The sequence below is a fragment of the Nothobranchius furzeri genome, chromosome 4 (assembly GCF_043380555.1).
Source record: "Nothobranchius furzeri strain GRZ-AD chromosome 4, NfurGRZ-RIMD1, whole genome shotgun sequence".
NCBI classification, from domain to species: domain Eukaryota; kingdom Metazoa; phylum Chordata; class Actinopteri; order Cyprinodontiformes; family Nothobranchiidae; genus Nothobranchius; species Nothobranchius furzeri.
The window spans coordinates 18100033-18116165 of NC_091744.1; the positions used below are offsets into that span (position 1 = coordinate 18100033).

The following is a 16133-nucleotide window of genomic DNA, read 5'->3' on the forward strand; positions in this document are numbered from 1 at the left end:
GATTCAGTGGGCAGCATGAAGGATGATGACTCATACATTTTTAATGAGCTGAGTTTATTTGTTTTATTTCACAATGAAACCTTTGTGCTATGTGAAGGAAGAAAAAAATGATTAGGGAAGCTGTGACTCATTTGAAAGGCAACGTAACGCAGTGGGAAACTACCTGACTCGATGCTGTAGACCACCTCAGCATTGAAGCCCATGTCCTTGTCCAGAGCAGTGACCTGCAGCACGGCTGAGCCTACAGCGGAAGACTCAAACGCACGGCCAGAGTACGGCGTGCCAATAAACCAGGGTGCGTTATCGTTAGTGTCATCCACGTCAACGATAATGCGCACGAGATTCCTCTTTACTGGGATGTCCTGGTCTCGAACCTGGAAAAATCAAATAATAAAGCAACTCAAACAGATGAAAAAAGTGATTAAAAACAAAGGGAGAAACCATTTAAATGTTTTTCTATTTTATGATAAGGAGGAAAGATGAACTCCCTCTGAGATGGATTCGTACCATAACAGTGAGGATGTGGCGGTGCATGGTCTCGTGATCCAGCCGTTCGGTGGTGAACAACGTGCCCGTCCCCGGGTCCAGCCGGAACTTTCGCAGGCTGAAGGGATCAGTGCTGCTCAGGAGAGTGTAGGTCAGTTTGTTTTTCTCATCTCTGTCCGTGGCACGGACCTGCAGGACCTCCGTCCCCGCGGGTTCATCTTCGGGGATGTTCACAACGTAAACCTGATGGGAGAACTGTGGCCGGTGGTTGTTGGTGTCAATGACTTGGATGAGCACCTGAGGGGAAAACGTTTACGTTTTTTAAAGGAATCACTACAGATTTCATGCACAAAAATGTTATTTTTTAAAATGATAACCACCAAATATTTGAAGCAGTCAAAGATAAGCCCAGTGTTTCACATTTTTACTCAACACGTTTTCATTAAATGCAAGTCTAAAGCAGGAATTCATTAAAAGTGAACATTCTGATCAAATCGGTGATATGGCAACCGCTCAATGTAAAATCATTTGTATTTATTTTTATTAAACAAAGTAAATTTCAAGCCAAGCACCTAAAATATCCTTTTGTATTTTCTTTTCACTCCTTTCTAATTCACATTTGAAGCCTCTGAAACCATTTTTCTGGGTTCTGCAGTAGTAAATAGCATGATCAAATTCACCATCAGAACGATACGCATGAAAGCAAAAGCAGCGCTTTAACTGAAAGCCCACTTGATGCTGCTTACAGTGAAAACAAAACTAAATCAATACTGACTAACCAAACACCTCAGTGAATTCTGTGTTTTGTGCAGGAACCGATTATTCATCAGGGAAAAGTAAGAGTCTAAAACAAATGAGCTGCTGAAAAGATAAAAAAAATAGTCATTTCATCAAGATGGATTATGATGATTAAACGTGCTTTAGCGGCCCTGCTGTGGAGTTTTATTACTCTGACAAGCAACTGCTTAGAGTGAAATCTATAAAACCATTTGCACACATGTGTGTTTTGTGTCTGATGGCAAAAAGTGTGTATTTGTGAGTGTGTGTGTGTGTTTTTTTATTCATTTTGTTCACCCTCAAAACAAATAATCTAACATCTCCAAACTGTAAAATTCCACCGGGAGCGTGCTTTATCAACACTAGCCACTCGTCTGCTGGACTTCCGACAGAGGATTATGGAGAGCTGCTGGAATGCCATCTTTGCTTCCCTGACCAGCACGGGCCTTCTATTGTTTGCCAAACATGGAGAACAACGGGATCAGCCCAGATTAGACACCTGCATACCAGACAGCGGGGGGCGTGTCCTGTAAGGACACAGCTTCAGCCGGGCTCTTTTGGACACTGTACACACAAAAGCGCCTTGCCCAAGTGGCAGCTCACTTGCTTACCTGCAGATTGGTCAGACTGTGGTCAGATCAAATGCCAATTTGAATTTCTTGTCACAACAGCGTTAGTTAAGCTGCGTGAACTAATATCATTTTCTTGGACATTTTTATTCTAGTTTCTCAAGAAAAACGGTTAATTTTTTTGACATTCTACTTTTCTGTTTCTGGTGCTGTGACGCTTGGAGGACTTTTTAGTGTTATTTTTTCACTTTTTGAGCATTTGTTATGATGGGTAACCATGGCAACAAGCTGGTTTACAATAGGGAACAGCTTATCAACATTGGAAAGGCTGAAATAATACCTCAACTGAAGCCACAAATCCCAAATAAGCTAAAAAGTGTGGGTGCAGAAGGGGAGCAAAACGGAGACGGAGAAAGAGGAAATTCAAACCATCTCTTCCATCGATCATAATGGGCAATGTGAGATCACTGGCCAACAAGATGGAGGAACTCCAAGCCCTTTCAAGGACTCAGCCAGAATTTTGGCAGTGTAGTGTTATGTGTTTCACTGAGACGTGGCTGCAGGACCTTATCCCCGATTCCAGCGTCTCTCTGCCAGGATTCCTGACTGTACGAGCAGACAGAGATCTGAAGAGGAGCGGGAAAAGTAAAGGAGGTGGAGTGGCAGTGCTTGTCAACAACAGATGGTGCCATCCAGGTCATGTTTCAGTGAAATATCGTCTCTGCAGCCCAGATGTTGAACTCCTGGCAGTAAGTTGTCGCCCATATTATTTGCCAAGAGAGTTCACCTGTGTTGTCTTGGCAACCGTTTATATTCCACCTTCAGCCATTGCTGAAAATGCATGTGATGCCATCAGTTCAGTTGGCGCTAAACTACAAACCCAGCACCCCGGTGCATTGTGGCTATATCTGGTGATTTTAATCATGCCTCGTTCTCTGCTACATTTCCAACATTTCAACAGTTTGCCAGCTGCTCCACCAGAGAAAACAAGACATTGGATTTGTGTTATGCAAATGTAAAGAATGCATACATGTCCAAAACAAGACCTCCTCTGGGACAATCAGATCACAATCTTGATTCCTCTGCTCAGAATACAAACCACTTGTTCAGAGGCAACCTGTGACAAGAAGAACTGTGAGAAAATGGTCACAGGACGCTGAAGAAGCACTGCAGGGTTGTTTTGAGACCACAGATTGGATGACTCTCTTCCAAGGATATGAAGAGGACATCAATGCCATGCCTGGATGTGTCACTGACTATATAAACTTCTGTGTGGACAACATCATACCCACCAGAACAGTGAGATGCTTTGCTAATAACAAACCCTGGATCACCAGAGAACTGAAGAATCTGCTAAATGAGAAAAAAAGAGCCTTCAAGGAGGGAGACAGGGAATTATTGAGGAGTATACAGAAGCAACTGAAGATCAAGATCAGAGACAGCAAGGACGAATACAGGAAGAAGCTGGAGAACAAACTACAGAGGAGCAATATCAGAGATGTCTGGTCAGGGATGAAGAAGATCACAGGATTCAAGCAGAGGAAGGACGCCAATGAACTGAACAAGTTCTTCAATAGGTTCAGTTCAGGAACAAGCCCAGCATCCTCCTCGCCTGTCCCCAGCCAGTCAGACATTCCATCATCCCCCGATCCAACATTTTCCTGTCACACGCCAGCTCTTTTGTCCTCTAACGCAGTCATGGACTCTTCTTGTTCTATAAATCTGTCTTCAACCAGGTCAGGAGATGCTGCTTCCCCATTTACCTCCCCCTCCTACCTATCTGTCTCTAGAAGTCTCTAGAAGAGACAGCTGGAGAGACTGAACAGGAACATGGCTGCAGGTCCAGATGGTGTCAGCCCCAGGGTACTGAAGGCCTGTGCAGAGCAGCTCCTTTGGATTCTGCAGCACCTCTTCAACCTCAGCCTGGCCCAGGAGAAAGTTCCAGTCCTGTGGAAGACATCCTGTCTTGTTCCAGTTCCAAAGAAAACTCGCCCATCAGTCAATGACGACTACAGACCGGTTGCCCTGACATCCCACATCATGAAGGTCCTGGAGAGACTCCTGTTGGTCCACCTGAATAAGCAAACTAGAACATATCAGGGCCCGCTGCAGTTTGCTTATCGCCATGGAGTTGGAGTTGAAGATGCCATCATCCAACTGCTTCAACCAACCCACTGTCATCTGGACAAAGCAGGCAGCACTGTGAGGGTCATGTTCTTTGATTTCTCCAGTGCATTTAACACAATCCAGCCTGATGTACTTTGCCAGAAACTCCAGAAGACACAGGTGGGGGCCTCAACTATCGCCTGGATTAAAGACTACCTGACAAACAGACCACAGTTTGTGAGACTGAAGAACTGCACATCAAACCAGGCGATCAGTAACATTGGAGTACCACAGGGGACTGTACTCTCACCATTCCTTTTCACCCTGTACACCTCAGACTTCCAGTACATATCAGAGACCTGTAATCTACAGAAATACTCAGATGACTCTGCAGTCGTCGGGTGTATCAGAGATGGACAGGAAGCTGAGTACAGAGAGCTGGTGGAGTGCTTTGTGGCATGGTGTGGAAACAATCATCTGACCTTGAACGTGAACAAAACAAAGGAGATGATTTTAGACTTCAGAAGAAACAGGGTGGAGTCAAACACTGTATCCATCATGGGAGAAGAAGTGGAGGTGGTTGAGGAATACAAATACCTTAGAGTTCACCTGGACAACAGACTGGACTGGAGAAAGAACAGCGAAGCCGTTTACAAGAAGGGGCACAGCAGACTGCACTTTTGAGGACGCTTAGGTCCTTCAATGTCTGTAGCAAGATGCTGCAGATCTTCTACAAGTCTGTTGTTGAGAGTGTAATCTCTTCAGCCATCGTCTGTTGGGGTAGCAGCATCAGAAGCAGGGACCTGAAAAGGCTCAACAGCCTAATAATTTAGGCTGGTTCTGTTCTGGGGACGACCGTGAAACCACTGGAGGAGATAATGCAAAGAAGGATTCTCCAGAGAATCAAGAAAATGATGGACAACCCTGAGCATTCTCTTCACAAGACTGTCCGACAACGGAAGAGTGTCTTCAGTCAGAGGCTTCTTCAGTTTGGCTGCAACACTGACCGCTACTGGAGATCCTTCCTGCCAACAGCCATTGTAATATACAACAACTCTTTGATGACTTGATTATTATTATTATTATGAGCTACTACAGCAATCAATTTCCCTCTGGGATTAATAAAGTATTTTTGAATTGAATTGAATTGAATCTGAGACAAATATGGACCCAACCTGACAGGACTGATAACATTTACAATCTGCTGTGTGCTGAGATGCTGGCAAGGCCGCTGAAGCCCACAGATGTCATCTTGCAGGGGGAGCACTGGGACGTGCGCTGTCGGTCGGAGTTGTTTTCTGGCTGTTTGCCACAACTCTCCTGTCACCAGCAACCCATATCGCTCTGCTAATCAGGAAGTGTAAAAAGTAGAACAAGTACATTTTCGTAAAGCGCCATTAAAGCTGAATAAGGTAAACTATTTCCAGCGTCAGAGTGACAATCTCGTCTCGTTCCGTTGCGTCTTCTGATGTGAAGCCAGGGATCAGACAGCACCTGATCCCTAATGTCTTTAAATCCACCTTTTATGCGCACGCACACCGAGACAAGCTCATAAATTGTGCACCTTCTCGTCTGCATCCACACAATGAGTCTGTGCAATGGTTCTCAATGTGGCCAGCTTCAGATAACACGTTTTATGAAAAGAGAGAAAGGTGGAAAGAACTGATAGTGCTGTAAAAAAGCCAAAAGGAACGGAATCAGGTCTGCAGCGTCTACATCTCTTCGCTGCATACTATTCCAGTGCCTTTCTATAAGGCCCACAAAAGGCTATTTACCCCTCACAAATACACACACACACACACACAAACTTGCCATTCCCTTTGCAAAAAAGACTGTACATCGCTTCAAAGGAACTTTGTCTCCAAACATTACAAAGCAGCGTGACTGCAGCAGAAAAACACTGGTGTGGAGAAAAGAAACTCTGTTGTCTTTGTGCACGGCTTCCAGAGGGAACGCTTTGGAACAAGACAGGACTGAGAAACAGACGTGACAGATGGAAATACTGAAAATTTAAAAAAATGCTATCAGAGTGAGAGGAGAGTAAGAAAGGCAAGTGAGAGAAGAAACTCACCAAAACTCAATGAAACGGTCAGAGCTATGAAAACACACACGTTTGAATTTAGAATGAAAGGAATACAGAAACAAAGAGATCTGAATGAGTGTAAAATACAGCAATCACCTTTGAAAGCAGCAAAACGTGTAATTATGGTGGATTAAAGTGAAGCCTTAAGTGAGACAAGGCTTTGTACAGGGGACGAAGATAACATAAGAAACAGGACACCAGGAACAGATTGTGAGCAGAACAGCTTGAGGTACTTTCTGCAGAGCCAAGGGAGGATGTCATATAGCTGGAGACGAGGAGGGGGGCGGCCGGGCCGAGTGCCGAAGCTGCCTTGTTGGCTCGGCTTCTGGCTACGCGGTGCCCGAGCTGGAATGCGGCACCCCTCGTCTTCATCAGCTGATCCTTGAGAGACAGACGCCTCCACAGAGCTACGGTGGTCAAGTAGGAAGAAGCACACAAAACCAGGCCAACTGTTTCCATTCCATCTCCCACAGGCCAGGATCTGATATACAGACGGAAGCCTCGGGAGTTGTGGGCTTGATATAATCTCACATCTTCAGCTCAGTTTGCAACTGTAATTTGAATTTACACAGATTAACACAAATAAAAAAAACGTACAAATGACTCTTTGAAAGGTGAAACCTCTTTGTGCGATATTCAGAACAGGACATGAGGGAGCACTCATTGTGTTTGTTGGCCTCCTGTGCCCCCCCTCCCACAAACACACACCCCGCTGCCAGGTGGCAGGTTCCAGGCAAGGGGAGGCTGCTGGCATGGAGCAGCGATCAACAATGTTCCCAAAGCAGATGTACCACTGTCCACGACCCAGAGAGGTTCAGCCCTTCTGTTTGCACTTTAAACTACACAAACAGAGAAATCATCGGCCCTGGACATCTGGCCTGTCTATGCGGAAGGGTCTGAAATATTATAAAATAAAGTTTAGCAAAAGAAAACCACAAGGAAACACAGAGAGGACTGAAGCACACAAAAAAGAAAGGAAACATTCCTAAGAGAGGAAAAACTAGGCCAGTACGTCTGGTAACACAGGCACCACATGACTTTGATCTGAGGAACAGATACGTCTTCAGCGTTCATGAGGTGCTCTGGGTGGGCGACAATGGACATCTCCGTTGGAGAAAAGTTCTTTCAAAGTGAATTACATTTGGAGTGAGAAAATTCTAATTAGTTCTCATGAACAAACAACAGATGAGCCCTTTACATGCTTAATCTACGACAACACCCTTAAAGTCAGCTGCCTGGTGATAACGCTGTCCGATATGTATAGGTAATAACAAAAAGCAGATGTTCGCCAGTGTTTTCATCTCTTTTATATTATGAGTCAACCAGCTGTTTCCAGTTGTCAAAGCTTCTGTGCGCATCTTTCAATCAACACATCTCAAGCAGCCAATTTTACAAAGAAAAGTTTATAGAGCATACAAAATGAGTAAACCCTCTCCCTCAACAGAAAACAGCTGAGCTACAGTAATCATCTGGGTGTCTGTTATCACACACACACACACACACACACACACACACACACACACACACACACACACACACACACACACACACACACACACACACACACACACACACGCACACACACACACACGCATCTTTCTTTCTATCATAGTGAGGGCCACCCATTGACTCCCATTCATTTTGTGACTGTATTATGCCTAACCCTAACCTACCCTAACCTAAACTAAAAGTGAATTCACAACGAACCTCTAAGACCAAGTTTTTGGGGGCTTAGCATTGTGTGGACCAGCAAAATGTCCCCACAATTTAAAAATGTCCGCACAGTGCAGGTTAAAGTTAAAAATTGTCCACTTAAACCTATAAAGACAAGTACACACACACACACACGCACGCACACACCTCCCAACAAATCTGATATATTCTCTGAAATCACATGGCAGTAAGGAAAAAGCTGCTGTTTCTTCATGTTGTTGAGCAAATGGACGTTTTATTGCTGTCGTTGACTTATTCATATAAACCAGTGTTATTTTGCTAATTTATATGGCACAAGTTACCATCTTCCATTGGAAAACTGATCAAACCAGTTCATTTTTTATTAATATTTTCCGAATAGGACAATTTTTGCAGAAAATTTGTTTCACGGTTTATTAACGTAAAATATAGTGGATAAGGTTAAGTTATCAAAAAAAAAACTCACAAATAAATCTTGTGTTAAAACAAGCACTTTAATATAATTTTGATGTTTTAGGATGTTCCTCATTTAGTAAAGACACAAAGTTAGATAGGATTACATAGAATGGATGGGTGTATGTATCGACCATCAGTGACAGTCAGAGCCATTCACCGATCATTTATTCACTAGCGATATTTTTTGCACGCCTATGAATTGGTCTCACAGATTGGGCATTTGATACTTCCATGTCAAATCAGCATCTTTTTTGTAACACTCATCACTGAATACTAGAAAGCTTGGGTTCTTGGGATTTCTTTGGTATATCCCAACCAAGGGTTAGGGTTGGATAATCATAACTGTAGACACAGTAAAGTAGGGATGCACAATATATCAGCATCAATATCGGTATTGGCCGATGTTAGTCATTTTTTGAACATATCGGTATAAACTGGGCCGATATTAACAACCGATATTTTTTCCATCTTGTTTCCATCTGTTTCTGAGGGTGAGTGGAGTGGCGTGTATGTGTTTAGTCATGTGACAGTGAATGTAATCACCATCTGTGTTGTGTGTACATAATAACATAAATTCAGCTTTAATAATGTTCATTCTATACAAAATTGTTGATTTTTGAAGCATTAATGTCAGTATATTGGTATCGGCAAATATCAGTTATCGGCCATAACCGTGATGTTGATATCACTATCGGCCCAAAAAGTTCATATCGGTGCACTACTACAGTAAACGCTTTGTCTCACCACTCAGGACTTCTAATGATCTCTAACCTTGTATCGTGGTCGGAAGACAAAACGTCTTCTTATGTCCACAAGGATCCAATAAATGTACTTCAGTGAAACACTCAGACCACAAGTCTCAACATAATACACTGAAAATATAACATAATACACAGTTGGCATCCTCATATTAGATTCAAGCCCCAGGACAGAAGGAAAGGCGTTTCAGCTTCAGATGCACAGAAGAAACTGTCAACATATGTGTATTAACTCTCAGAGGATCTACACGCCCGCACTCTCCACAAAAAGGTTTTTTAGAGGAATACTTTAACCTCTTCCTAAGTTGAAGATACCAGTGGAAACGAGATTCAGCCAAATGCAAATGTGTAACAAGTTCTGTGTTCAAATTACACGAAGTTTTCACTTTGTTTATATCCCCCCAACTGAGCATGCACCGGGTGGCCTGCGCCTATGGAGAGCACGGTCCCCTTTAAAATCACAAGAGCTTCAATGGAACTGGACCTAGGGCTGCATCCGCCCCGACCTTTAAGAGAGAATAATCTGAGTTAAAATGTCACTTCATGTGTATTGTTGAGAGGCTCTTAAAGAGTGTTTTCTTGCCAATGCTTTTGAGAGACTGCCTAACAGAAGGAAAACTCTGCAGCGGGTTTTAAGGTTTGACACCAAACTGTTTTGGTGGATGAGCTCCAAAATGCCAGTGAAGGCATCGCGTCCACCAAGGCTCAGTGGAGCACAACAGCCTGATGATGAAAGACTTCATTCATACAGAGTGACAACAAATAGATTATTTTCCAGCTCCAGTTCTCTGAAGCTCTGCCTTAAAGGACAAACCACTCTGAATGTCACAGTCCTGTACGACCCAAACTCCGATGTGTAAATATCAAAAATCTCACGGACAAGGCATGACCATCAGGACAAAATCCAAAGGCAGCTTGCATACTTAAGGAGCTTTTATTGTCAGCTTTGCTATCAGCTGGGACAAAACACAGCTCCACATTTAGTTATTTAAGCTATGCAGAAATACCACAGAGGCTAAGTGGTTGGGGGGGGGCGCCTTTAGTGAGATTGCACTATCACCTAACCCTATCAGAATCAAAGACTCACTAGCCTCGTGCAGAACACAATGTCGCCAATTTAAAGCAACGCCGCACGTGTTTTTGACAAGCCGCTCCAAAAGGTGTCTGTCCTCCACGGTCTCTGGTGATCTGACCTCCAGTCCTAAGGAAGAGAAGCTGCTGAAGCTCTGTGTCGCTCTAGTTCATCATCTCAGCTGTATCTGATTACCAAAGCAAAACTTACTGCCCGCGTTTACTTTCATTTTCAATATAGTTGCCGGCTGGAGCTCTGCAGTAACTCCCCACATGATCATGAAACCTCCCTCTGTTGCGCCAAGGCGTAAAATGCATTCACAAGTCCTGTGTTGTGGCAATATAACTACCAAGCATGAATGCCGCAAAATTCCCGCAATGCCATGCCACTACGGCACGTCCATATGACACATGGTGGCAGCAGTATTAAGCCGATTTGCCGGCATGGTGTGTGCTACTGAGGGACAGGTGCTGGGCTCTGAAATCCTTACAAAGCACTACAGTAAACTGTGTTTCCTAAAACTTTTTCTTTGATAATAAATGTTTATGTTTCTAGAATGAATTTGTCTTGATAAACCAAAGATTAGACTAATAAAATGTAGTCTTAAACAGCTTGACTTCAGAAACATAACTCTAAGCTACTTATTTTCTTCCTAAAAGACACGAAAGCATAATTAGACTTCAGCAAGTCCTGCCTTTTCTTGCATGAGGGAAAAAAAGAAAACCATGACAACTGCCTCATCAGCCTCCAACCGTTTCATTAGTGTTTCAATTACCTGAGTGCTGACAGTTCGTGTCCCATCTGTGGCTTCCACTGTCAGGTTGTAATTTGATTTCTGCTCTGTGTCCAGGGGCCGAGCGACAATCAAGGTTCCACTGGCCTTCCCAACGTCAAAGCGGCTGTCGTAATTGCCACCTGTGATTTTTTTTTCCCATGCAAACAACCAAAAAAGACAGAATGTTAGAGACGGACCATGGCACGGTTGTGTCCATGTCACAAGGTCACGCAAACATGAGATGGGGGCACAAAGGTAGACAAGAAAACATCAATTGTTTGCTCTGTGGTGTCAATAATAATAATAAAGACAGGCATATTTACTTTTCTACATAATCTTTGTCACTTGAATAGATATTTGGAGCATTTGATCCAGAAAACACAATTTACACGATTCTCTTCTGCAAAGAAAGACTGAACTAGGGGTGTAACAATATTGGCAATAACGTAAAATCATCTTAGTAAAATGGCCACAATATCGTTGTGGTCTTGTCACGATATTGAACAGTATGTCTAGAGGTAAAAATTACACTTCAAAGTCCATTCCACCAGAGCATAGCAAGGTTAACTTTGCTTCTGCGTCATTGGCCAGTGTATCAGAGTAGGACTTGTATCATAAAGGGATCCCTATCTCACTATCTGCTTGTCCTTTGAAGTGGTGGAGGAGTGGTGCAGAACCATACCCACTGCTGTCACTGTTAGCCAAGATGTATCTTTAGCCATTTTTACAAAACAATGTCATCAATTAGCTGCAACGGCGTGGCGGCATCAGGGAGCCTTAGGTCGTTTATGAGCGGTCAGATAATGGAGGTAATGTGGCGCAATCATGTCCTCATCACAAAAGATTAGGCGATGGCAGCATAAAGGAGGTATGGGGGCAGTCCCTGCACTGCCACGGACTTTTGTTTCTCTTGAGCATAACTTGCTTTTTATGCTCATTAAGTTTTTTTAACAAGCTGTAGCTAAAGGTGTCTGTCCCCATTAGTCCCCGTGCAGTCTCTGGTGACCTGAGCTCCAGCTCTAACAGAGAAAGGTTCATGAAGAGCTGCAGCACTCCAGTTTGCTGTTTCAGCAGATTTTGTTCAAACAGCAAAACTTAAGGCCTGTGGTTACTAGGGATGGGTACCTTTGACATTTGAATCGATCCGGTACTAATTACCGGTACCTACGAATCGATACCGGTACTTAACGGTACCAATTTTCGATACTTTTGAGTGTTTATTATTTTAATTCTCTTTTATAATTAAATATATCTTTTTCTCAATATATAACAATACTTGATAAATATCACGATAAATAACATACAACTGTTTGTATTTTAACATAGCCCTTGTAGTTTTATAAGGTGATAATTAAACTGAAGCAAAAATCTTTACTGTGAACTAAATTTACTGTGTATCTTCATTCCTTTTGCCATCTTTTTTCATTAGATTTTTCCTACTGGGAAGTTAGAATTTCCGAGGAGAATGCGAACGCACCGTTAGCTGATGACAATAGTAGCAATGGAAGCTAACGTATCAAGCTAACGATATCTTAAACAGTTTATTTAGCTGCTGGAGCAGATTAAAACGATACCTCACACTTAGATCGTCACTGGTTTCGTCTTCACCCGTCACATTTAGTAAAGTGAAGCCAAACTTTAGAGCGCGTTCATGTTGTTCTAGTCGGAAAATCGGAGTTCCGAGGAGAAAGCGAACGCACCATTAGCGAAACGGAAGCTAACATATTAAGCTAATTACATTTACCTACCGGAGCAGATTAAGATGAGGATGTCTCACTTAGATAGTTGTCGCTGGTTTCATCATCCAGTTACCCATCACATTTAGTGAAGTGGACCCAAGCTTTAGCGTGCGTTCTCTCTACCATGCTGCTCTGTTTACAACTGGTTCACAGCAAGCGACGACAAAACGCTCTTGCGCATGCGCAGCTGTCTTGGCAAGTTCTCGTTATGAAGGATGGGTACCGAAACGAGGCACCGTTTGAAATGACGTGAATCGGTGCTCGGTCGGTTCTATGGAATTCGGTCGGTACCTTAAAAAGTACCGAATTCGGTACCCATCCCTAGTGGTTACTTTCATTTTCACTATAGTTGTCGGCCGAAGCTCAGCATTAACGTACGTCATCATGACACCTCCCTCTGTTGCGCCAAGGTGCAATGGCCGTTTATAAGACAGACAATTACTGCAATATTACTACCAAGAGTGAGGCAGCACGAATACTGCAAAATTCGCACAACGCCATGCCGTCAAAGCGCGTTTATAAGACACACTGCTGCGGTAATATTCTGCCGATTTGCCTTGTAAAAAGGGCTTGTGTATACAAGCTACCTCCATACCTAATGAAAGGGCATTTTCAACAGCAGGGGACATTGTAACTGCTTAGAGATCTGCCTTCGTCCTCTCAGATGCTGACGTGTTCATTGGGGATGTTCACAACAAAAAAACATGAAACTGGAATAGAACTATAGGCTTACTGTGGCTTATCTTCCAAATCTTGTCCCGTTTGGTATTGCCTGGGTACTTTTATTTATTAACTATTAACTCATTCACTGCCAATGACGACTAAAGTCGTCATTTACATGTTTTTACTGTGTGGGAGTCGGAACGAGCCCCCGCACGGTGAAAACAAACATCTCAGCTCTAAAGCCGATCTTCATCCACGTACGTCACACGTGATCAGGATGCAGAACATCCATGTTTTAGGAGATCGTTTTGGGCCGCTGCTGTAAAAAAAAGTGAGGCGCGAACCAGAAAAGCTTCTGCCGATCACAATTCAACAACGGATTATGAATGAACGGATAACGCTCGAAACGCGCGGATTCTTCCTGATGTAAGAGGTGAGTCTCTGCTTTGTTTTGGTAGTTTTGGCGTCGACATCATCCTAGCGCTCAAGGTTCTGTGACTCTTAAAAAAACTGTAAAAATGGTGAGAAACGCTGGCAGCAAATGAGTTAATGACTAGGCAGTTTTGTAGTGTCTGTGTACTTTTATTTATTGAATGGGCAGTTTTATAATGTCTTTATTTTGGCTGTTTATTCAGTACTTGGATTACCTTTTCTTTAATAAATACATATTGAGTTGTTACTTGAATTTAGCACATTAGCAATGGCTTTCAGGGTGTTTATAATGTCATAATGGTAATTAATTAATGACACATTTACGAATGACCGGTCAAAGCATTTTATTTTGTTGGTTTTATTATTGTAAGCCTCCCCACAATATTGCAATAAATATCGTTTAGTGAAGTTCATATCGTGAGAATATCGTATCGTGAGATTTGGATATTGTTACACCCCTATGAAGAACACAAAATAAAGTGAGTTAAACGTGTCAGGAGGGTGGGAAATATGTGGCACAACACCAACCCCGTCAAACACGAGTCAACCAAAACCAACAGGCAGTACCAACGAACAGACAATCTCTTAATACAGCAGAGCCTATTAAGAGATCCCAGCAGCTACCTTCTGCTGTACAGTTGTGGTCACAAGCCATCTGAAGGATGTAAAACATCTCAGCATCCTCTGACCCGCCTTGCACAAATCCAACCAAACAGAATTGTCCACAGACAAGGAAGAAAGCAATGAAAGAGCACAAAGACGAAGAGAAGAAAAGGAGAGAAGTGTCAGTTGGACATTGATTAAAAGGAAAACAGGCTGGGAGGAAGGGAGAGGAGGCAAGCATTTTCAAAGGGAGTCAGTTTAAATCTTATGGCTGTAGTAAGTTAAAACAAAGCACATTAAGACAGAGAATTATTAATGAACTCTAAAAGACCTAAATACTTATTGAAATATTGGATGGTGGTTTAATGACATGCAAAAATCTGGAAACTTTGTTTAGTTGTTCTAACTACAACAGAGACTTCACACAAAGTGCAGAAACACAACAGGTATGCAAGTTACAGAGGCCGTACCTGTGATTTCGAACCACACAGGGACATCAGAGGACTCTGTGGCGACGACGCCCACCATGTGTGCCACAGGGTCGCTTTCCATGACGGAAAACATGAAGGGGGACTCCTCAAAAAGCAAAGGAGACGCATCAGCTGGGACCTTCGGTTTAGGGATCCATTCGATGTGCAGACGACAAGTGGAGGACCTCTGTGGACGGCCATTATCGACAGCTTTGATCTTAGGGAGGAAGAGAAATAAAGTCAAGGTAACAGAATGTTGTCAAACACAGTAAATGGTTTTGTGTGTTTTAGAACATTCTAACATTTCTGTGGCGCTGCACTTGTGACTAAACTTGTTTTCGGAACCGCACCACAAATTGTGATGAGCAAAAGCTTCTTGCAGCCAAAAATACATTAACTGCATCAGCAATTCTACTAGCTTCCTGTGGGAAGTAAAAGCAGAGTCTAGAAGACTGGGAGAGGCTGCAGCATGCATTTTCACACAAGTAACACACTGATTTCCCAGTAAACATTGAGATTTTCCAGAACTGCGCTGCTCTGGGTGGCTGCATGTTGGACTAGCTCTGTTGGCTATATGTAAGTTTAGCCTTTTCTTGGACATTTTTTCTTCTAGTTTCTCAAGAAAAACTGTATTTTTTGGACATTTTACTTTTCTGTTTCTGGTGCTGACGCTTGGAGGATTTTTACTGCTATTTTTTCATTTTTTGAGCATTTGTTATGATGCATAACCATGGCAACAAGTTGGTTTACAATCGGGAGCAGCTGATTAACATTGGAAAGGCTGAAATAATACCTCAACTGAAGCCACAAATCCCAAATGAGCTAAAACGCAAGAAGCGTGGGTGCAGAGCGGGAGCAAAACGGAGACAGAGAAAGAGGAAATTCAAACCATCTCTTCCATCGATCATAATGGGCAATGTGAGATCACTGGCCAACAAGATGGAGGAACTCCAAACCCTTTCAAGGACTCAGCCAGAATTTTGGCAGTGCAGTGTTATGTGTTTCACTGAGACGTGGCTGCAGGACCTTATCCCCGATTCCAGCGTCTCTCTGCCAGGATTCCTGACTGTACGAGCAGACAGAGATCTGAAGAGGAGCGGGAAAAGTAAAGGAGGTGGAGTGGCAGTGCTTGTCAACAACAGATGGTGCCATCCAGGTCATGTTTCAGTGAAATGCCGTCTCTGCAGCCCAGATGTTGAACTCTTGGCAGTAAGTTGTCGCCCATATTATTTGCCAAGAGAGTTCACCTGTGTTGTCTTGGCAACCGTTTATATTCCACCTTCAGCCATTGCTAAAAATGCATGTGATGCCATCAGTTCCATTGTCGCTAAGCTACAAACCCAGCACCCCGGTGCATTTGTGGCTATATCTGGTGATTTTAATCATGCCTCGCTCTCTGCTACACTTCCAACATTTCAACAGATTGCCAGCTGCTCCACCAGAGAAAACAAG

At 43.1% G+C, this 16133-nt stretch overlaps 1 protein-coding gene across 15 annotated transcripts in view; it reads right to left on the reverse strand.

Moving 5' to 3' along the window:
- Positions 1–16133, reverse strand: part of fat1a (FAT atypical cadherin 1a) — a 117321-nt gene that overhangs the window by 33230 nt on the left and 67958 nt on the right. For 13 of the 15 annotated variants that reach the window (XR_001573322.3, XR_008563865.2, XR_008563866.2 and 10 more), the window contains exons 6-10: positions 14682–14898; positions 14233–14301; positions 10775–10914; positions 508–783; positions 164–374 (exon numbers count right to left, since the gene is read on the reverse strand). Coding sequence is in view for 9 of the 15 variants with exons in the window: in XM_015963864.3 (XP_015819350.1) it covers positions 164–374; positions 508–783; positions 10775–10914; positions 14233–14301; positions 14682–14898 (913 nt within the window). In the remaining 6 variants the exon portion in view is untranslated. The remainder of the gene's footprint in view (positions 1–163; positions 375–507; positions 784–10774; positions 10915–14232; positions 14302–14681; positions 14899–16133) is intronic. The other 2 variants (XM_015963891.3, XM_015963882.3) reach the window with 1 other exon arrangement.